General features: G+C 48.9%; 2 protein-coding genes, 1 long non-coding RNA gene and 2 pseudogenes across 14 annotated transcripts in view; 2 read left to right on the top strand and 3 right to left on the bottom strand.

Annotated features, from left to right (window-relative positions):
- Nucleotides 1-23,782, top strand: part of Evi5 (ecotropic viral integration site 5) — a 336,527-nt gene that overhangs the window by 247,833 nt on the left and 64,912 nt on the right. The gene's annotated exons all lie outside the window — the stretch shown is intronic.
- Nucleotides 8,888-10,981, bottom strand: LOC149352809 (uncharacterized; annotated as a pseudogene).
- Nucleotides 11,891-17,983, bottom strand: LOC149352807 (uncharacterized). Its single transcript, XR_016290858.1, has 2 exons — nt 17,904-17,983; nt 11,891-12,240 (listed from the first exon to the last, which is right to left on the bottom strand). It is a non-coding gene; the product is annotated as an uncharacterized LOC149352807 (long non-coding RNA).
- On the bottom strand, nt 14,252-17,137 carry LOC149352808 (uncharacterized; annotated as a pseudogene).
- Nucleotides 18,165-20,084, top strand: LOC149352806 (uncharacterized). Its single transcript, XM_089582007.1, has one exon. The coding sequence runs from the start codon at nt 18,587-18,589 to the stop codon at nt 19,997-19,999; it is 1,413 nt and encodes a 470-aa protein (XP_089438133.1). The 5' UTR covers nt 18,165-18,586; the 3' UTR covers nt 20,000-20,084.

The raw sequence follows: 23,782 nt of genomic DNA, 5'->3' as shown, positions 1-23,782 counted from the left end.
AAACGCTGTCGCTGTTGACGTACGGTAAAACAAAAAATAAACAAAAAAACGAACAAAATGTCTTAACTGAAGTTAGCGAAGACATCAGCACGGTTGTGTCACCGTGTATAGTATGGCTTAAGCCACACAACGTGCACAATGTCAGAGTTGGATTGTCGGCGTCGCAGTTGGTCAGCACCGTCCGGAACCACTTCATAGTTAACCTCACTCACATGCCGTACCACTCGGTAAGGGCCAAAATGCGGCAGAGCAGTTTCTCACACAAGGCTTGGCGACGAACAGGAGTCCACACCCAGACTTGGTCACCGGGTTTGTAGTCAAACTGTCGGTGGCAAAGGTTGTAACGGCGCGCATCCGCGCTCTGCTGTTGCCCGATGTGCACGCGGGCCAGCTGACGGGCTTCTCCAGCATGTTGGGCAAATTGTTGGGCGTCTGGGGCGAGTTGGTCATCCTCTGGGCACGGGATCATGGCATCAAGCATGCTCTGAACTTCACGTCCGTACACAAGGTGAAACGGGGTGAAGCGCATAGTCTCCTGCAGGGCGGTGTTGTAGGCAAAGGTGACAAGGTTCCCAAGGGTCCTGTTCAATCGTTCAGTCAAGCCATTGCTCTGCGGATGGTAGGCTGTGGTCTTGTGGTGCGTTGTGCAGCTCAGCCGAAAGATGTGGTCGATTAGCTGTGCTGTAAATGCCGTCCGTCTGTTGGTAATCACGTGCGAAGGTGCGCCACGTCGCAAGACGATGTTGTGCATGACAAACTCCGCGACTTCGGAAGCTGTGCCGCAAGGGATCACCTTGGTCTCGGCGTATCGAGTCAAATAGTCGGTAGCAACTATGATCCACTTATTGCCGGCCTGCGACAAAGGGAAATGGCCAAGGAGGTCCATGCCGATTTGGTCGAACGGAGCGCGAGGGGCTGTAACGGGCTTGAGAAACCCCGCCGGCGTAAGTGGTGGCATCTTCCGGCGCTGGCATTCTCGGCAGCTTCTAACGTAGCATTTGACAGCAGCAGAAAGTCCAGGCCAGTAGTACTTGTTCCGCACTCTGGTGAGTGTACGGGAAAAGCCCAAGTGGCCAGACGTGAGCTCATCATGGCAGGCGAAAAGAATGTTAGCCCGGAGATTGGCTGGAATGACGAGAAGGTAAGGTCTATCGTTGCCTCTCAAGTTCTTCTTGTACAAGAGGCTTTGCCGCAAACATAAGGGTCCAAGACGTCGAGAGAAGTGACGAGGTATAGCCATGTCGCTACCTTCAAGGGTGTTAATGAGAGGGCGAAGGTCCGCGTCCGCCCTCTGCCGGGTCAATAGGTCGGAGGCGGTGAGGGTACCAAGGAAGCCGCTGTCGTCATCCGGTGCTGCGTCGCCAGGATCAACTGGTGCACACGACAGTGTCGGCGTCTTCGTGTCTGCGGCCAGACTTGTAGACAATGGTGATGTCAAATTCCTAGAGCCGTAAGCTCCATCGTGCCAGGTGTCCAGATGGGTCTCGCAAATTTGCCAGCCAGCATAAGCAGTGGTGATCGGTTGCGACAATGAATGGGCGGCCGTATAGATAAGGGCGAAACTTCATGGTGGCCCACACGACCGCAAGACATTCTTTTTCAGACATGGAGTAATTGCTCTCGGCGTGGGAGAGAGTACGGCTAGCATAGGCAGTAACCCTCTCAAGGCCCTCTTGGTGTTGAACAAGGACAGCGCCAAGACCGATGTTACTGGCGTCGGTGTGGACTTGGTATCGGCATCTTCGTCGAAGTGCGCAAGAACGGGAGGTGTTTGAAGGCGCTGGCGGAGCGTAGAGAAAGAGATCTGTTGCTCAGTGGTCCAGACAAAGGAGGTGGTATTCCTGGTGAGGCGCGTCAATGGCTCGGCAATCGTGGAAAAGTCCGCAATAAAGCGCCGATAATACGCACAGAGACCCAGGAAGCGCTGGACATCTTTCTCGTCGGTTGGAACGGGAAAACGTGCGACGGCGGCAGTCTTTTCGGGGTCCGGCTGCACTCCCTCAGTGCTCACAACGTGACCCAGAAATTTGAGCTCTTCGTAACCGAAATGACACTTCTGAGCTTCAGGGTAAGGTCAGCCGAGCGGAGGGCTTCGAGGACAGCCCTCAGGTGCTGGAGACGTTAATCAAACGTTTCCGAAAAAACGACGACGTCGTCCAAGTAAACAAGACAGCTTTGCCACTTGAGGCCTGTGAGGACGGTGTCCATCATCCTTTGAAACGTAACCGGGGCGGAGCCCAAACCGAAAGGAAGCACTTTGAATTCATAGAGGCCATCTGGAGTCACAACAGCGGTTTTTTCACGGTCCCGTTCGTCTACTTCAATTTGCCAATAGCCGCTCTTTAAGTCAATGGATGAGAAGTACTTAGCGTGCCATAATCTATCCAGCGAGTCGTCAATGCCCGGCAACGGGTAGACGTCCTTTTTGGTCACACTGTTCAGTTTGCGGTAGTCAACACAAAACCGGAGAGTGCCGTCCTTCTTCCTAACAAGGACTACAGGTGAAGACCACGGGCTTTGGGAAGGTTGAACAACGCTATCGTCAAGCATTTCCTGAACCTGAGTTTGGATAACTGCCCGTTCTTTAGCAGAAACACGATAAGGCTGCTGCCGTATAGGGTGAGCGTCGTCATAGGTGATGATGCAGTGCTGCGTGATGGGTGTTTGACGAACCTTCGAGGAGGAAATGAAGCACGGCTTGTATTGCAGCAGCAGTTGCTCTAAGGCCAGTCGTTGCTCCCAAGACAGGTGGCAGTTTATGTCGACGTTTTCAAGGGAGGGTTCGTCAGTGCCGGCTGCCGCGGACACAAAACAAATGGGAATATCGATAACAGGTTCGGCAGAAGCGATAGCAGTTCCTGCAAAAAGGTGCCGGTGCTCATTAGAAAAATTAGTGACCAGGACTGCAGACTGGCCACCACGAAGCGTTAGTAGACTACGAGTGGTACAGATGTCTTGAGTAAGCAGCAGTGAACGGTTAGCCTCGGCAACTGCTTCTGCGTCGTGCAAGTCGTTGCAGGTGACTTCAACCAAAACACTGCTCCGTGGCGGCAACGTGACACTGCCTGCAGAAACACGAAGGGTGGCACTGCGGTGGCAAGAGTCGGCAAGGTGGGTCACTTTACTGGTCAAAAAGGTGATGACTCGTTGGTGGAGGGCAATGACAGCACCATACTCCCGCAGAAAGTCAATGCCGATAATGAGATCGCGGGAGCAATTGCACAGAACTACACAACTGACGAAGAATGTAGATCCGTGAATCTGAACACGAGCCGTGCAAATACCCTTTGGGGTGACGAGATGACCACCAGCAGTGCGAAGATGCACCACAGAACAAGGTGTAAGCACTTTTTTCAGAACAGTCGCCAGTTTATCACTCATAATTGAATAGTCGGCCCCGGTGTTCACTAATGCACTGACTCTATGACCGTCGAGAAGAACAGGTATGTCCAAAGAAACGAAGCTGTCTAGGTCGGATGACAGTGCCATCTGTTCACAGTCGGAGCATAGCGGCAGCGACGGGAGGTCTTCAGCGCAGCGACTCCCAGCGACTTCGCCCCCGAAGGTCGCTGGTCTCAGTTTTCCCGGCGAGGGCTGTGCGAGCGACCCTGTGTCGCTCGCGAGGAGCTGTGGGGGTTCGGGGAAGAGCGCCTCGGAGAAGGTGAGCGCGGCTGATGCGGCGCACGGGTTGAAATTTGCTGTTTCGCGAGGAAGTCTTCAATGGCAGGGGGCCGGTGGCCAAACCGGGGTCTGGGCGAATCGACTCGAAAGCCCTGCAGACCGAGGTGTCGATAAGAGCAATTGCGGTAGAGATGGCCTGGTTCTCCGCTGTGAAAGCAGAGTGGCCGGTTGTCAGGTGTGCGCCAGACATCAGTCTTCCGCAAGTGCGCTCAGCGATCGTTGAAATACGGCACTGGTGATACTGAGGACAGCGGTACAGGAGGCGTTACTGGAAACGGCGGTGGCGGAGCAGCAGCCGGGCACCTCGCAACTTCGGCATAAGTGGGGCGGCTGTAGTCTCTCGGTAGAGGTGGTGTTTCGACGGTAGGACTCCTGAATGCCTGTTGCACCTCCTCGCAAACAAGAGCGGAAATCGAACCAAGCGCAGACTGCGAAGGGCTGCAAAATTTGAGGACGTCTTCATGCACGATGGTGCGAATCAGTTCGTGCTAATCGTCAGGGTGGCTCCCGGCGATGGCAAACGATTCGGTGACTGCAGCAGCATGCACGGGCCAGTTGCAAGTCGCAGAGCGTTGTTGAAGAACCTTTTCCATCGTCGTGGCCTCGGCAAGGAATGCAGCGACGGTCGATGGTGGGCTGCGCACGAGGCCTGCGAAGAGCTGTTCTTTGACGCCATGTATCAAATGCCGGAGTTTCTTTTCTTCGGGCATGGCTGGATCAGCTCTCCTAAAGAGGCGCGTCATGTCCTCAACGTACATCTGAACGCTTTCGTTCGGTAGCTGGATGCGGGATTGTAGTGCACACTCAGCTCATTCGCGACGATCTACACTGGTGTAGGCCTCCAGCGCCCGACGACGGAACTCATGCCACGAGATTAAAACGTCCTCTCGGTTTTCAAACCAGGTGCGAGCACCATCCTCGAGGCTAAAGTAAACATTCCGGAGCTTGGCTGCGTCGCCCCATTGGTTAAACGCAGCTACACGTTCAAAGTGAAGGAGCCAGTCCTCCACATCCTCAAAAAGTTCCCCACGGAACGCCTTGGAAATCCGCGGAGTCTGCAAGGTGTAGTGGAATGTCGCGGCAGCAGCAGTTTGCAGAGGAGGAAGAGCGGCTGTCGCCATGGCGCCGCTCTCTAATGGTCCAACCTCCGAAGGCAGTCCGTGGATCCTCCGACTGAAGCGATGTACCGGGGTGTCAAGCGGTACAGGGCTGGCGCGACGGCTGCCTGGAGGGGTACACTCCACCAGACTGTAGCGTACTTGTTGACGAAGGGGTGCTTTATTACCAGGCACGAAGACAAGACAAGGCCAGGCAAGCTGGGGCAGCAAAAGCGAGATTCCTCACGGCGCGAGCCCTACTTCGTCGCCGTCAGCTATGCGCCACCTGGCAATACTAGGTGGCAATATAACGCAGGCATACGACTCCGTGGAACATACAGGACTGTGGACTGCCCTGGGCATACCAGGGGAGCTCCTGCGGCTGCTGCAGGCCCTCTATGCGGACACCCAGGCCATCATCTATTGGAGAAGTGAGCTCACCAACCCAATGGAGGTGTCCAGGGCACTGCCCTAAGGCTGTCCGATGTCCCCACTTCTTTTCATGTTGTATGTATGTGGGATGGAACGACGACTTACAGAAAGTGGGCTGGGTTTTGATCTCAGCCACATGCAGGGAGGCATCAACGTAATGTGACGTCTGCCAGCACTCTTCTATGCGGACGACATTGTCCTGCTGGCAAGAGGCACAGAGGAGCTCCAGTCCTTGTTGGACCTATGTGCAGAAGCGGGAACTGCACTGGGGCTGGGTTTCAACGCAAAGAAATCGGCGGCCCTGCTCTTCCCCAATAGAGCGATGATACAAAGCTCTCCACTCCACCTTCAGGGAGGCTGCATTGAATGGGCTGAGAGCTGCCAATACCTGGCCACAGCCAAACTACACCCAGCAGTTTGAGGAGCGGCTCAGAATGAAGGCTACAGTTTGGCGATCATTCCTGGGGTCGCGCACGCTGTAGGCCTTCAGCCGCTTTGAAGTCGCCCGGTGTTTGTGGAAGATGGTGGCCGTGCCAGCCCTGACATTCGCCAATGCGATCATCTGTGTGTCAGCGGCGACAAGACGGGTCCTCGAGACCAGGCAATGGGAAGCTCACCGTACTGCCCTGGGGGTACATCGATACACCCCAAACGAGGCTGCACAGGGAGAGCTCAGTTGGTCATCATTCGAGGCATGGGAGACGGTCGCGAAGCTTGTGTGCGAGAGACGCCTCTCCCAAATGCCAGAGGGACGCTGGGCCAGGATGGGGTTAAAGTATGTCCACTACCATTGTTTGAACACGAAATGGGTCGCACGCACTAAGAAGCTCGTGGACCGATATGGTGTGGAGGCCACCCGATTCACAGCAACACCTCGGCCTAACCAGCGACGAAGGGTTCGAGACCCGGTGGCAGGCGTAGAGCTAGAGACATGGCAGCGGTCAGCCAGGGAGAAACTGAGCCAGGGAGGGGCACTGTACTGCACCCACAAGACAACAGTCAAAAAGGAAGTGTCAAACGACAACTCCCGGGGTAGTGGGCTCCTCTGCGAGGCCTGCAGTGGGTTACTGCGGACATGCCTTGTGCGCGCAAAGTTCACTGCTGGTCTTGACACAACCTGTCAACGATGTTGCACAGCTGAGGAGTCTGCATGACACATCAAGTTGGTTTGTCCCCGCCTGTGCCCCCTCCCCCCCTCCTTCCCGATCGTCCCACATGACTTGCACAGGCAATACAAGCATCACTAACACTGCCGATGCCATGCCGGCCTGTGATGAGTTCACGATAGTGATGGGATTTTGTGGATAGTGATGGGAGATTGAGCACCGCCACTGGAATAGGGTCACTGAAAAAATTTTCTGCAGTGACTCTACACTGGAAGGTAGTGGAAGTCACCAAGCGAAGGCTGGAACACTGGTGGCGTACCCGAGAGGAATCTAGCACAACTGAGGGTCGCTTATTGGGCCGACCTAAAAGAGTGAAAGTTTTCCTTTTATTTCTAGTTTTTTTTCGTAGACATTTCAGCCTGATCCGAACTTTCATCGATCGCCCGTTGCAATGGAAGGGCCACAAACATCATCATCATCATCAGAGAGAAGCAACATTGACTCTATGCGGTGTACGGATGCTTTGTCATTCATTAAACAGCTGTTCTGAGAAGTAAAAAGGCATCTTGCCGTTAATTAGCCCCAACTCAAATTGGCCTACAAGGATAATAAGGAAGGACTGCAAGGGGCGTATCAAGGGGCGGCACCTGGGAGCGGCGGTAAACTCATGGAAGCGGCGGTAAACTCATGGATTGCTCAAAACTCCCTGAGACAAGTTCGAACAAGCCAATCCAGAAATCCAATATGGCTAGAACCCTAATATGGCGGTGCGCATTTAGGCGGCTTGTTGCGGTCGGTTGCTCTTGCGTTCGTGGTGCTGGCGGGTGCTAGCTGTATTCAAGCTTTGTACGTACTAGTGACTATCTGCTCTCGCACTGCTTTCCGACATTATTTCCTATATACTCACATTATGTGCTACGTTTATTTTTGACGTGTCTGTTGAGGTGGCATGATGCATAGTGGCAAGTGGCGCGACTGCATAGCAGCTGCTCAGGGCGCTCGCTTGAGAAGCAAAAGCGTAAATAATTCTGTGCAAAAAACAGTTTATTAAAGAAAACATCAGTATTCACAATGGATGTACAAAAGTGGCGATTCTAAGCATCAGTGGCATGGAAATGTCAGTGACTGCCACCCTAAACAATCAAAATCGGAAAATGCCAGTACGCTGCAAAAAGGTATGGTTTGCTATGGTATACGTAAGCAAATGCTACCATCAATAAATATATGTGTGTACACAATAACTTTGTACAGATTCATATAAATAGCAATGAAGTAAAACATTTCACATGTATTAAAATATATCGTTGTGTGGCAATGACTATACACATAGAGAGAAAGCCAGCGAAAATTTTCAGCCTTTGACTCCTGCAGAAGAATTCACAGTGCATAAGTAGACCAAAAGTTCACCTCCTAACTCTGCTAACGTTGGGCATGTTTACCTCTTGGCAAATGAGTTACAGGCTTGCATGCTTTAGGGCATGGCTCGTCTGCCACGCCCAATTTCGGTTACTTATTTTTTGTAGACAAAAAGGGGAGGAAAATGTGACCAGGGCAAGTCGAGAAATGACTTTTTGAAAATTTGCTGAACAGTTGTGGCCATGGATGGCGCTCAACAGCAATAATCAGAGGTCATTAATTTAGTTTTGCAGTGATGACTCACTGGGGGTAACCCAAAGTATGCATGCATATAAATTGCTCATCAGAGAAATAACTCATATAATGCCCACTGTGTATAAAACACCACTAATACTTCTCTGTGTGGCATTATATTGCATCTGTCATATTGTTGGGTCATTTACTAAATGGTAAATTGCAAGTGGTCCGTGTAATGTAGTGTCCACACATGTTAAGGGACCCCACGTAGTCCAATATAACATGCTGGCCACTACTACTTTATCCCTCATAGCCCATGTGCAGCTTCAAGATGTGAAACCCCAAATTTTACAACTTCCAGAAGAAATTGCTAACAAAGCTACCATAAATAGCACTTTATCATAGTTTGGGCATGCTTGTTTTCTACACTAGCATACATACTGCTAGTGTGCATAGCATGCTGTTACATAGCCGAGCACCTGAGCCAGTCCGTGTTTGCTACCTGTGGATTCCAGACATTACTCATTTTCCCAACAGCATAATAGAGTGCAACATTCATGATCAAGGGCTTGTAAATTATATACCACAAAACACTTGGGTTCTGCAGAGCAATTTTGGATTTTTTTAGCACCTGGAGCCATGCATATCTCAACATCAAGTTTCGCAGCTTTATTTTTGCACTAATCACGGTAACTGCCCAGAGGGAGGGACTGATTTCAGCAGGCAACCAGTCATTATTAAATGAATTTTGGCATTTCTTGAGGGGCTGTATTGCTGTGCGCTTGTTGAAAAAGAAGGGAAAGAAGCCATAACACAGGGTTCCCTGGCACCTTTTGTAAGCTCTTAGCATTCACCAATAATAAGTAAGTTCAAAACCCCTAGTCCAGGGGTTCTCAAACTTTTTTGCTTGGAGGAACCCCAAAAGCCTTCAATAAGTTCCAGGGAACCCCCCCCCCCCCCTGCTTTCACTTACCAGCAATGTTGTCGAGTGCATTTTTGCAAAGAGAGAGTTGCAAAGGTTAAATGTTTATTGCACAGATCAATACAAATACTAATGTGATGGGTGGTACTGCTTGCCTTTTAAGAGCAAGTCAAAGCGTGGCTCAGTAGCACTCAGAGCCAGCTGCCGGATCAGCTGCCGGGTCAGGGCCGGTGAGGGTTCTCGCGGAACACAAGAAGACAGCCCGCGGAACACAGGAGTTCCGCGGAACCCAGTTTGAGAACCCCTGCCCTAGTCATAACAATGCTCAGACTAACAAGGCACAGAAGGCTTCCAGAAAGCAACCTTGCATTTTGTAAAATAAAACGCAGCAAGAGCAAAAGCAATTACTACAGTATATGTGCAACCAGAGCAGAAATATAAACAAACAAATACGTAAATACTTATAAACATAAAAATAAATAGTGCAACAAAAGTTCGAGAGGGCACATAAGCAGTAGGCAGCAATAAACAAATATTTTAATCATATATTAACACGATGCATCATGAATATAAACAGTTAATTTTACGCTTCTTTCTGGCAGGAGCACTATGCTTCGACTTTGTATCTGTGCTTCTGTTTATGAATGAGATGTGCCCATGTAGCCTTGTGTGGCAGATTAAGAAATTTCAGAGTGCAGCCTACTGAGCAGGAAATACCTTTGCCGGTTTGGCATCCTTTCTACCAGATTCTTACACACATTTGATATGTGGGCACACTACATGATTTCTTGTCCAAAGACTGAATCTAATTCATTTATATGCTATAGATGTTCTTCAGAGGTTGCAGCAGCTAACTTGAAGAGGCACTCATTACCATTCTTCTTGAGTAGTGTGGAAAGTTTGTGTCGCTCATGGAGAGATCCACTGCCTGCAGCAAGCAGTGTTCTCTCACATGTGCGCTCTTCTTATCAAGAAAGCTCTTCACAAGAGTGCCAGCGACATGGTACACATTTCCATATACTATGTGAGGGGCATGTTGTGAAGACCTTTGCACGTCACGGAGCCTTGCGACCTGCTGTGGCTTGTGGTTGGTGTGCTGCTTCGTGACAACAATAGAGAAACACTCTCCAAGTTAATGTATTCGTGTCACTCCGCAGTATCCTGGAGAAAGTTTGAAAACTTCGCCAGTCCAGATATGTTTTAGAGTGGCAACGAATTGGTGCAGATTATATGTCTCGTTACAGTCCTCTTTTTGATGAATAAATGCAAAAAAGTTTGGAAAGTGTCTTGCAGCAGTCGACGAGTGAAAGGATGAGTAAATTCAAAATCTTCTTTTAGGATGCTGGTGAGAATGGCAAAGACTTGTTGAAGAAAGTTTTGCAAAACTTTTCTAAAAAATTTGGATTGCCTGCGGGTAGAACGCTGTCACAGGATTGGTCGACCTAGAGTTGGTCATTCACGTCCAGTCATTATGAAGTTCCTAGACTTTCAGGATAAACATCAAATTCTCACCAACATCTTCAGGCTCAAGGAAACTGTGACGGCAGATTTTTCAGCCAGAGTTCGTTCAGTTCATAAAGAAACTATGGAATGCATCAGCTCCGTATCGTTCTAGTGGTTCCAAAATAAACATGCGGTATTACCACCTTTATATTCATGGCATCCGTTATAACTGGGATGTTGAACCCAATCCTCTTGTAAGGTCCTCTGCTTCAATCGATAAACCAGTTGTGCCGTCCCCTCCTGTCTCGCCCTCGGACTGACAGTTCACATGTTGTTCTGATCACCTGTTAATTCTAAATCTAAACTAAATCTTAGTTTGTGAATAAATTCCCATCTTTTCTGTCCCTTATGTCACCTTATTCACTGCATGTAGTAGGTGTTACAGAGACATGGTTACATGACGGCATTTATGATTCAGAAATTACTCCCCCCGGTTATGTGTTGGTAAGAGCCAACCGCCAAGACTCCAGAGGTGGAGTCGCTCTCCTTTTTCGTTCAGATTTGAAATTCTCACTTTTGCCTTCACCACAGGACACCGAAACAATCTGGTGTAGATGATACCAGAACAAACAAACTTTGTCTTCTACCGTCCTCCAAGTTCTTCTGCAGACTCACTATATGGCCTCACCCAGTTCATACACCACCATAATATAGAGAAGTCCAACATTATTTGTATGGGAGACTTCAATGCCCCCAGCATTCATTGGTCATCACTAACATCTTCCGGTCGAGATTCATGTATTGACAGAGAAATAATTAACTTCTCCATGTTTTTCGGACTGAAACAATTAGTAAATGATAAAACCACACTAGGTGCTGCTTTAGATTTAGTAGTTGTTAGTGCCAACCTTGCTGATAGTGCCAGCCTTGGTCAAAATTTCCGGAGCCCTTCACTACGGCATCCCTCATAGCCTGAGTCGCTTTGGGACGTTAGACCCTCATAAACCAAACCTTGCTGATAAAGGCTTTACACGTGACATAATGGACGGAATTTCCGACCACAAGGCTGTCCTAGTATCCATCACTTACCCAGTTCTCAAGCACCGCTTTCGATATACCACGTTTCTTGATTTCAACCATGCGGATGATAATGCTATAATAGACACCTTGGCTGATTCATTCGATGAGCTTGGGGCACTTAGCTGAAAATGCGATGTCAGTGATCTAAGTTCTTTGAAAAACTAGTGAAAGCATGTATGCATCGGTTTGTACCCCTGAAGGCAAATGCTAAGGCTCCATGGATGAAGAGATATTTTACATCTGTTGCGCCGTGTTAGTAGTGTTACGTCACCCTGGGGACTCGTCCGGGATTAGAAAAGGACTGAAGCTAGGAAGTTTGGGAAAACGAAAAACAAGCGGGTTTAATGGCACTTTTTAGAAACTTATTTATATACTGAAGAATAGAAGAGCAAAGAATAAAACGAGTTCATAACGTTGAGCGTCTGGATGAGCCTTTTCGGCAAGGCCCAGAGCGTCTTTTCACACTCAGCACCGTCCTTAAATCTCCTAAGGTTCCGCCCCTCCATCAGGCGGGGGCCAATCAAACATGAGGCACATTTCTCCAACTTGGGCACCAATCAAATTTGCACAGTACTGTAGCACGTGGAGACACTGTTGCAGAGTCAACCCATGGGAACAGGAGAGGAGAACTGCAAGTCCACTGTGAATTCTGGCAGAGCAGCAACAGGGCTGCAAGCGGCACCGTGTCACCGAAAACACATGTAGTCCTTGCGATGCCGCGGGCCTCAACTGCGGTGTTGAGCTGTCTACGGGGTGGTTGGCGCTTGACGGAAACAGGCAATCCCTTCAGCTCCGTCCCTTTATTTCCCCGAACGGGCGCTCTTGGTTCCGTCCGTCGTCGGTCGCTGCCCCCGGGCGTCCTTCGCCGGGAATGCTCATCCCCAACCTGCGAAGCATGAGAAAATACCGCAGGCACTTTCTCAGCGTGGCATGCTTCTTTGGGGTCGTCGTCTGGTCAAACGCGGGTCGCAAGCTGAGTCATGACAGTAGACTAAGACACTCAAAACGCTCAGACGACACTGCCAGTCTTGTACGATTCAGGCACACCATAAGTGAGCTACACCTGAAAGTGAACTCGGCAAAGGATTTCTTTTATCACATAGAACTGCAGCAATTACTGAAGACAAATCGACGCAGATTTTGGAGGTCTATCCTACCCAACAGCTTGTCCCTGAATTCCTTTACAATTGATGGCGTCCCTAACACCAATCCTCTAAATGTTGCCACGGCCTTCAATACTTACTTTCAGTCTGTTTTTACTGACAACAGTGTGGTTCCACATTTTGGCTTAGCTGCACCTTCTAATTCCATGAATGACATCATAATCATGCTAGATAGAGTGTTAAATTTGATATTGAGCTTGGACATGAAAAAAGCTATTGGCCCTGACAAAATATCGAACTCTTTCCTGGTTTGCTGCGCATTATGGACATCCCGCTACCTTGTTATTTTTCAAAAATCGTTGTCGTCTTCTATAGTCCCCACATCTTGGAAGTTAGCCAAGGTACTACCCTTAATTAAATCCGGGGATAAGCAGAACTTGTGTAACTACAGGCCTATCTCACTAACATCCCAGTCCTGTAAACTCTTGGAGCACATTATACATAAGCACATAATGGAATTCCTTGAATCTAATAATATATTATCCATTGTTCAACATGGTTTCAGACAAGGATTTAGCACAATAACACAACTGCTGGAGTTTACGCTTGACATCTATCAATGGCTGGATCTTGGTGGTCAAGTTGACGCCATATTTATAGACTTGTCTAAAGCATTTGACACAGTACCTAACTACAAACTATTCTAAATAACGCTCGCCTAGTTGATTGGATTTCCAGTTTCCTTTCTCAGCATTCACAGTTCGTTTCCTTTAACAACGCTGAATCCTCTGCCATCGATGTAACTTCTGGAGTCCCCCAAGGCTCTATTATTGGCCCGCTACTCTTTTCGCTTTATATAAAAGACCTTCCGTGCAACAACACATCTCAGATTCGCCTCTACACAGACGACTGCGTCTTGTATGGTCCCATTAATAACCACCAGGACCATAGCCGCCTTACTGACTCCTTCTCAAAGTTCTGTGCTTGGTGCGACAAGTGGCAGATGAGTTTAAACTTACAGAAAACTATTGTCCTCATTTTCACCATATGAAAGTGAACAGACTCCTTTGGTTTACAACTACACTTTCAGGTGGTCATTAATAAACAGAGTTTCTAATTTCAAGCACCTTGGAGTAACTTTTACGAGTAACATGTCATGGTCTGAACACATTGATGCAATTCATGGTAAAGCCTTGAAAAAACTTGGATATCTACATTGTATGCTGTCTCAGGCTCCTAAAGAAACAAAACTTCTCATGTACAAATCTGTAGGCTGCCCTCTTTTTGAATATGCATGTGTGGTCTGCTGCTGAAACTCGGCATTCGAAATCATGAAGCTTGGGGCTGTGCAGAGGCAAGCAGCTTGTTTCATCATTCGATGGTGTGGCCGTAATTTTTCTCCCTCTTCCGCACTTTTATACCCCTTTCTCAGAACGTCGTCGTACTGATTTTGCATTGCATTATTAATTCTCATGATAGCCTCTCGCAAAAAGTCTTACCTAACGTTTGCCCAACCATCCTCATCAAGGGGCTACCATCCGCTAACCATGCACATTTCTACGTGCGGACGAACTTATTTAAATGCAGTTTTCTCCCTAGAACAATAGATGATTGGGACTCGTTTTCTGGCAGCACCCGCGCATTTCCTCTGAATAAGTTTCTTGACTGCACTGAAGCTAGTCAGTGTATTGTTTGAATGTCTGTGTGCGTGTTTTGGTCTTGCGTGCGTGTAGTATTTGCTTGTTTATATTTTTGTTGCGAAAGCAACACTACTGGAGCCCAGCTCTGCTCGTCACGTATGCTTGTGGCGATGCACCTACCAAACGACCTTGAGTCGCCGTTGCCAAGCAACCGCTTCAGCTGCACCCCAACAGATGGCGCCGTGCCGCTGCCGCCTACACACCCAGAGTTCGCCACCCTCGCATGGGCGCTGGGTTTCATAGCTCATGACGGCGTTGTGCCGGCTCCCTCCGGCACGAGCTAAACCAAACCACAAGCTAACATCACAAGCATATTGGCAAAAACGGCACGTACGATCTTGTGCCATTGCCTAGCAACCTGAGTTACTACCCAAGCTTACACAAGTTACTCGGGTAAGCTTGTGTAAGTTCAGAAGAGCGTCGTGCCATCTGCACGAGAGGTTGCTCGGGAAGAGCAACATGGGTCACAAAATCCCGACGGGTGGCTGGGATAGAATAGCCACCTGCCAGTGCAGTGCGCATCACTTAACCACTGCGCTGGTAGTAGTATACGAGGACTCGCCGCCATCTATGAATCTTAATTAGGAATTACCAATTCAGCATACATGGGCATTAACCCACTAAAGATATCATGCCACAGCCCCAAGGTGGAGTTTAAGTGCCCCCTCCAATTGAAGAATGAGCGCCTGCTTTCGCAGGTATACTCGGTTTAACTAGGTTAAGCCGCTACCAGCTTTTTTTTGGTGTTGCCCTGCAGGTGACTGGCACCTTTGTACCTTATACCTGTAATACCCACCCCTGCTATAGCCCAGAAAGAAAGAAATGGGCTGCAGTATGAATAAATAAATATAGTCCACAACAGGAGCAAGGCTACAAGCCGAGCTTGGCTCCAGTAGTGTTGCTTTCGCAACAGAAGCTTATCTGCCCTTTCCACGAACTCTGCTGTAAATTTGGCATCAAGAGGAAGCCCCTGAATGGTGATGAGAGTAAGGAGTGCCATAGATATGGCTTTGCTGAATACTTGTGTGGCATACTTAACTCTCATGTCAGTGGAGGGCTTCCTGTAAATGTGTTGTTGTTTAGTTTTTTTGCCAATCTGCTTTTGAGATGTTCAGTTGATGTGTTCAAATATGGCTCATAGATAGGATGGATGAGCATTCTTGACAAGCTGACATTGTCGAACTCTTGATCACAGATGACTGCTGTCACCAAATGACCTTTAGTTTCAAGCCACTAAATTAAATCTAATAGCAGCTTGCACATTGCAAGAGCTGATGATGTTTTATGGCTGCTGCAAAGGCTGCTGACTGAATGCAAGTTCTTGATATGCTAGACACCGCCATAACAAGAGATGTGTTTGCCATACGAGAAGTCCTTGTATTGCCATCATCTATGAAACCAATTAGAATATCTTCTGATTGATTATACATCAAATTTCTTTTCAAAGCTATTTACATGCTTTGTCTTGCAGTGGCCAATCTTTTGTTATTGATTCTATTGCATTCATAGTCCTGGATTGACACCAGGTGTCATAGGGATGTCTACTAGCCAGCGTCTCGGTGTCCTGACATGCGGCAAATGAAGCATTTCTCTGAAGAAGTGATAAGACTTTGGGTAGTGAAAGAACAAATTGAGAGTGAATTGTTTCATTTGTTTTGATCAGTGCATTTGTTTTGATCAACTCCTGATCTGAAAAAAGGTCTTGTAGCAAATGCAGTTCGAGCTTGTTTAGAGCCTCCTGATGTGTTGCTCGCCTTGTTTCATGCCTTTTTTTAATCCGGCCCAGTGCTTTTCTGTATTTGTTGCTTCGAGAATGCAGTTTCTCAATCTGCTTTAGGATTTGAGGGGTGTACGCAAATGTGCATCTCCTCCCTCTTCTTTTTGGTATTTCTGGTGCAGGTGTCACCGTTGCCTGTACAACACTGGCCTCTCTGGCACCATTGATGCCACTGGGCCAGCTTCAGCTGAAAAAAATAAGAAAGAAAACAAAGAGACTTCTTTTTGTCATCCTCATAGAGCAACCTAGATCCCACACAAATTACTTTTAGGGTGCATCACAGGGCGACTAATTGTCCACCATGCAGTGCCGTGTCATTTTTTGTTTGAAGTGATGAATATACCCAGACAGAAATGAGCATTCATAGGTGAAGTTTATCATGTAGTGGTCGGAAAATTTTCCCATCAAAGGCCCACAAATTCACAACCTCAGAAATTCAACGTGGCAAGAAAGCATTCCACCATGCAACATTTCGTGAAACATTGAAAAAAGGCAACAACCCTTGTAAAGTAATGGTTTTTATATTAGCTCATGCTTGGCTACATAAACCAAATTTACAAAATATACGACTGTGGCACACTGTATTTCTTCATGTATTTCGTTCAGCTGCTGCGCCATCGTTTACATGCACCGCATCAAGTCTGGTGGTGCCATGCCCAATGCAGTCTGTGGAGAGGCAAGCTGCACCCACCTTCAGCTTAGGATGCTTTTGTTAGCTGCAGCTGAGGGGTGTTGTATCAAGTGCAGGTGGCAGGGGGGGGATGCCTCCCAATTCAACTGCCTATGCATGGCATATTTCCATTCACTGCTGAACTTGACTTGCCCTTCTCGATCTACCCCCGTCTGGAAGATTAATGTGATACCTACGCTGTCCTGGCACATTTCTCTCATCTGATATGCAAGAAAGTTGAGATGAGTCACATTAATGCAAACATGCCTGTGACACAACTGGCATCACCAGTGCTTTACATATGTTGCATTATCAGCAGATTGAAAACTTTTTGAACAAAGTGGCTGAAGGTATGCCTATAACTGTATGTTTGGCGCTGAGAACAATAAACAGCTTAAGTATTTACACAGCTCTGTCTGAACACTTTAATATATCTTCATGAAATGTATGAGTTATGCAAATGGGAGAATCAAGAAATAATTTTTTGCATTAAAGTGAAACTTGTACACTATTACAGACCTGTCAATATCCATCGTGGAAATATCAAGGTTACCGCTTATCAAGCAACGCTTCCGCGAAGCACGTACACTGGGGAATTGAGCACGGATATCGCAAATAAAAGCTGCCTGTGCATCTAAAAAGCAACTCCGACGGCCTTTCTGTAAGCAGCTCACGTCGCGCTTTCGACTTTCAGCGCGCTGCCCCAACCTACTGGTGTTAGCGAGGCCTGCGCAATAATTTTGGATGCCGCGCTCGCATCGCAGCTGCAGGAAACACGCACGAACACGTACGTAATATATATGCAAGCACTAAATTCCATAAAAACTAAAACAAACTGAACGTTAATATTGCCCCCTCCTCTTGCGACGTTATAGGGCACGCAAGTTGGAATAACCATGTACAAAATAGGCTCTGAGGGTACGAAAATCTGAGGGGATTAACTCTTTAAAGGCAGTGCAACACAAGTTTAAGCCAGGCAGTGAGGCACACACACAACTGTAAGTAAGCAAAGTAACCAAACGGTCCCACGCCTAACAAAGGCGATGCCGCGTCGGGCCATCTCAAACTGCAACACGGCCCCTTATTTTTGCTTTGATGAGCCTAAATGTACTTATCAAACGCATCTCGCAAAAGCAAAGCCGCTGCAGTAAACCGGACCAGGGGAATTTTGTTGTATTCCATCGGCAATTTCAAATCGCTAAGGTCAACGGCGACCAAAACAAAGGCACGGAGTACGCTAGCGGTTTTGTGAACATGTTACGCAAAGAGGGATATGATAGGCAGTGAATTCACAAATACCTGTGGTGGGCAGGCACACCGAAGAAGCGTTGTCTACCCTTGACAGGGTAGTTCTCTGTCTGCGCGCTGCTCGCGGCGGCGTTGGCGGCGCTGGCGGCGCGGACGCGCTGTGTCATCTTCGCAAATCATTTCTTTGATATCTTATTTTTTAATGCTTATAGCTGGTTCTAATTTTGTTCATAAGCATGTTTTTGTTATCTACTGTGGTCGATAAATTTTACTTTTATTCAACTTCAGCTGCGTTTACCAGTGATACCAGGATCGCTGCAATCGTTTCGACCGTGGCGGAACCCGCGGACGCGCCTTGACGAGCGTCGATTACGCGTGTGCGATCGTTAGGGCTACGTATTTTTCTGCAAAAAGCGTTTGCCAAAAATTACAAATTATTGTGAGGCACACTGCCGCGCGCTTCCCGCAGACGGCGAAGAAGAAGATATGAGATCGTCCTTGAAAAAAAACGAAGCTTCAGCTCTGCCCGGGGAACGCATCGCCTCGTTTTGCGCAGTGGAAGGACGGTGGGCAGTGGGCGGCCTGTAGGCGCGAGTGTCCAGGACCGAGATCCCGCCTCTTGGGGTTCACTGAGTGCTTTCACCGACAGCGCGGCGGTAGCGAGCCGAAGGACGTGAGCGAGAAACTCGAGTTTGCGCAAATCTGACCCCTGCCGCTGTGTCGTCGGGCGCAGCATGCCGAAGCGTAAGAAGCGGGTAGTGCTGGAGTCCAGCAGCGGGGAGAGTGACAGCCCCGATGACTTGGATAACCAATTAAGGATGCTAGCCAAAAGGAGGAATATCGAGCCGCAGACATCAGCGCAGCAATCCCAGCCTGGGGGGAGCCAGAGTTCTGGAGGAGCCATACGCAGCGGCGATGAAGATCGCGGCTGTGGGAGCGCCAAGTCTTGCAAAAGCAGGCTGTCGAAGAAGACAGCTCAGAAAATCCGCTCCTCGAAAGTCGGAGCTGAAAACAAGAGCAGCGCCTCGTCCGAGCCAGCGCCGGCGGATGACAGCAGCAGTAGCAGCAGCAGCAGCAGCAGCAGCAACTATGACGGTTCTGCAGAGGAGGACCAGGTGCGCCGGGCACTGATGGCCGATGAAGAACGGGAGCGGGAGAAGCTGGCGAACCGCGCCGGGAAACGAGGCCGCCCGAAGACACGCTTTGAGCCTAAAAAGACGAAGCTTGGCAAGATGTACGAACTGTTGCGGGAGACTGAAGAAGGGGGCAGCAAAGGTGGAGAGGGCCCGTCGTCCAGTTACAGGTGCGAGTGGAGTCGCATGGTCGGGCAGCGCAAAAGCAAGTTCGTCAAGAAGGCACGGACCACCAGAGGTCTCAAAGCTGTAGGCCAGAAGCAGCGAAAGCTGCTCCTGAAGGAAGAACAAGAGAAGAAACAGAAATCTCAGGTGGAGGTCCAAGTGAAGACATCCAAGAAGCTCCGAGTGAGTGACGTCTATTCCGACGATGACGGAGACGACGAGCTAGCTGGGCGGGCTGTTGGCGACACGACCTCGGAGCCTGGACAGTCGACCTCTTCATTCTCGCCCCATGCTGAAAATGAGTCCAAGCCACAGAAGGCTGCCTCAAAAGAAGAAATCAACAAGATACGGTTGACACGTCACCAGATGAAGCTTTGGATACAAGAGCCGACCTTCGCCACAACGGTGATTGGCAGTTTCGTCCGTGTTCGCGTTGGCTCCAGGAAGGGTCGCCCTGTGTACAGACTGATGCAGATTACCGATGTGGTGGAGACTGCTGATGTCCATTCCTTAGGGCTCGTCCACACAAACAAAGTCCTTCGCCTAAAGCATGGAAGGCAGGAGAAGATCCGACGGCTTGGGTCTGTCTCCAACCGAGAGGTTACGGAGCGGGAATTCAAGAAGTGGAAGAAGCTGACGGTCTCTGAGGGCCGCCCGTTTCCCACTCCAGGAGAACTGGAAAGCAAGGCAAAAGTCATTCAGGCGGCTCTAAAGTACGCCTACGAGAAAGCGGGTGAGAAGACTACTGGACACAAGCAACACCGCTGGCTGGGAGACCTGCATAACTATGCAGCGCAGGATACCCAGCCAGTGAAGGAAAAAGAAATGGCAGGGCAAAGGAAACCATGAAGATGTGCAGGGGCCAGCAAGAGAGCTGGACCAGCTCGAAGAGCGTCCGCACTGAAATACCGCCAATAAAATCTCTGCTTGTGTACTCGTTCGTGATGGCCATTTCTTCGACGTGAACACAATTTTCATGCATCATTCCATTTCACCCCGAATCATCGACACAGTACGATCATTTATTCTTATTGTAGGTACCCGGAAATAATCATAATTTACTAAAGCTAGCTGTTTCGGCCGATCTATAACAAGCAATCATTCCAATCGAATAACTCTCATCACACATCTCCCGCTGAGGCGTTCTAAGACAGCTTTCTGGCTGTGCTAGGCACCTGGTGACTAGGGAATATGAGAGCTAAGAACTAAGTAAACAGTACCTTACCGGCGCAATGTGGTGCCAATAGAGCACTTGTAACTTTGATATATGGAGCACCGTTTCCTGGCGTGTCGTGCACTCTTCGTCCCGAATCACTTCGAGCGCTTCACGGGGTAACTGCCTGACAACCTGTGACAAGAATTGTGGATACTACGGTGAAAAAAAAAAGAAAAAAATGCGCATGTAGTCTACAATAACTCTGCACGAGGACAAAAGGTCGTCGAACACTTCAAATTCACGCTGCTGCAAAGCGAGCAGCCGCACGCAACGAAATGACAAGGTCTTCTTTTTCTTCGTCTCCTTCTCTGCAGTAAAGTATACCCAGGGCTCGTTTTGTCGTCTTCTCTGTTCCCGTCTTCTTCGCGCTGTTGTTTCATAATGAACCGGTACCAACTCGCTCTTCTTTTACAGTCTACCGAGAGCGGCCGGCACCTAGCGGCATAAGCACCCTTGTTTGGAGAGGCTGCGAACGATAAGCGAAATTATTTTATTGCGAGAGCAATACTACGCCAGGTCTAACCGCTCGTCGCGTGGTCCGTGGACCCCCCTGCTCCTCGAGGAGCCACTGCCGCGCCTAACAGATAGTGTGACGTCAGCTTGCTCTCTCCAGCGCAGCCAGGAGGAGTTTCGCGATGGAAGTCACCGACGAAGAGTATATCTGAATATAGTTGCTCTACTGCTTCTGAACAGTTTAAAGGGGCCCAGAAACACAATCTTAGTTAACTGTTTTGCCTGTTGATTGCATACAGTGAGTTATAATGGTGCTAATAGCGTCGGTAATACCGCATACATTCCGTTTTTTTTTAAATATTTTAATGTCCTCCCAAAAACAACTTCATGGCTCTGATGGTGTCGCCACACAGTGACGGGTTTTTAGCAGCGGATATGACATCACCTGGCGCGAGCTTGATAACCGGACAAACAGTAAATATACTGTGAATAAATAGACACATCTTGTCACCTGTCTGCGTTTTATATTAGATCAACAAAAACAATTTGTTTGTCTTAGATAAAAGCCCTGCAAAGCAAGTAAAATAAAAATACACCACCAGGGGCGCTCTGGCATGGAAACAACGCTGCCAGTTTCAGCAAGAACGAGTTAGAGAGCAGGCAACCATGGAGTACAAACTTCCGCTATACTTCCGCGACGTGCTCTGGCTGGCTGTTTTGATTGGTTGCACCAGGTGCCGTCATTGGGAGAGCGAAATAGGAGTGGGAAGCCCCGCCAAAATCGAGTTGAGGGAAGCGTTTTGTTTGCTTGTATTTTAAAATTTCTTCACTGAATAACTCCCGTTCCTGTGCATCGATTCCTGTAATTCTTTTTAAGTCAGCATCTGTGTGACATAAAGAACCCACCTGAAGTATAGCCGGTATTCCCCCAAGCAGTGTTTCACAGCCCCTTTAACTCTAAAGCCTGTTTCACATGCCAGCGAAAATGCTAGCGAATCTTGTCGCCGCGGCGGAAAAACCTGTTTTGAGTCGTCCCTGCGACGAGCGGCGAGGTTTCAACAGGTTGGAAATTTTCGCTGCGACGCGCCGCTCAATCGCTCAGTCGCTTGCATGTGAACCGGCCTTAAGGCTACAGCCAAGCAAGCTAGGAAGAGTACAAGAAAGAGGTTACAACGTGCCCAAGAATCGGAAGAAGAACGACTGCGGAAATGACAAGAAGCCGAAACAGCTAAACGAGCTGTATCGAGTTCAGAAGCTGAGATTAGGCAAGCTAAACGGAATGAAGCCAAGCGTAAACAACGTGCCCAGGAAACACAGGAACAAGAAGAAGAGCGTTTGCAAGAACGACGAGAATCAGAAGCAGCTAAGCAAGCCACTTCAAGTTCAGAACGTGAGTCCAGCCGTGCTATACAGAATGAAGCTAGGAGACTAAGACGAGCCGAGGAAACAGAAGAACAACGGGCCGAACGTCGTGAAAAGCGTAACATTCTATTGCTTTCGCAACCAACCAGGTTTAATTAACCAGAGCTAAACCACACCATTTTTTTTATTATAAAGAAGGCGTTGTGTTCTCTGAGCAATGGTAAATAGTTTTTTTCTTCTTTTTCCGCCCGCTTCATAGTCGCGCTGTAATCGCAAAGCCAACAAGCTGATGTCGTTGCCAATTTGTTCTTGACCGCGTTTGCGAGCTTTTCATTGACCTTGGCGTACTCATGGACTGTTTTTTTTTTAAATGGACTAATGCAAAACATGAATAGAGAAAGGTTAGGGCTCACGTATAAGGCAGGTAGATCGCCGTTAAGCTAAAACCGGCGCTATTTTTTTTCCTGCTAGCTTTTTTTTTTTTGTTGTTGTGACAATGAACGAGGATCAGCAGTGGACGCTAAAGGAAAATGACTTCGGCCGTCAGAAATGATCGCTTTAAACAGTGGTGAATGTTTGCTTTTTCCTAGCACAAGGCGGGCGTGAAAACACGCACCGTGGCACCTTGTGTGCGCGTGGTTCTGAGAGACACCGAGCGGCAATAAGGGAGCACAGCGTGGGGCAGGCACACTTCCTAGTTGCCGGCCGCCTTCGTCTTTCTTCCCTGCTTTGCGTGACGGCTTTCGTCTGGCGTCACGGCCCCTTCTCGCCCGCTCCCTTGTTTCCAGACCGCGGCGCGTAATTCCCTGCGCAGGCCTCTGTGGTGGCCGATTCGGCCCGCGCCACGCGGCCCTCTTTTTGCCTGGCGTTGTTACGGCGGGACGCGGAAGGCCCCTCCCACGCCGTGCCCCGTGGAGACGTCCTCGTCTCACTTCGCACGCCTGCCGACCCCGATCGGGCCACGCTTCTTCCGTCGTGTCTTTGCCATGCATGCATGCGTAGAGGAGCCGTGTGCACGGTTTCACGCCCTTCTTCCGGCCGCATTCTGTTTGTTTGTTTTTTAGCGTTTCCATTGATCGGAAGGGTCACCTTTCCACTTCAGGTGCCCCCTGTTTCTCAGCTCTGAGTGCACAATAAAGTTTTCCGAACGAGACAAACTTTTTTCCGAGGGTGACTGCCATAGTGCCCTATAGATTTTTTTTATCGCTCGTGCTTCTGTCACTCTCTCTCTCTCTCTCTCTCTCTGTGTGTGTGTGTGTGTGTGTGGGGGGGGGGGGGGGGGGGTTGCGGAAACATAACTTTTTCTTGCAGTCCTTACTTTCTTTTCATGCTGTTTTCAGAGTTCGGCAGTAGAGAAGTGACCGTTAGTGGTAGGATTGTGACGTTTTGCGATGCTTCTGGACACACACTGCATGTCGAGCTTCATACAGGAGGCTGCCAGGGCTGTGCGCGAATTAAGTTTCCCGCCTCGCAGGACTCATTAAGCGAGGAACCGTTTAATTGGTTGCGCTGTCTCAAATACGCCCCGTAAGTGAAGTGGAGGCTCAGGAGGCGAGTGACAACGGACAGAGTGGGAGCTCAGTGTCGCTGACTAAGCTGGC

This window comes from Amblyomma mixtum, chromosome 3, assembly GCF_055824585.1.
Source record: "Amblyomma mixtum isolate Tamu chromosome 3, ASM5582458v1, whole genome shotgun sequence".
Taxonomy (NCBI): Eukaryota; Metazoa; Arthropoda; class Arachnida; order Ixodida; family Ixodidae; genus Amblyomma; species Amblyomma mixtum.
Note: the sequence above shows the minus strand (reverse complement) of the source record. Positions and strands in the feature narration are given on the sequence as shown.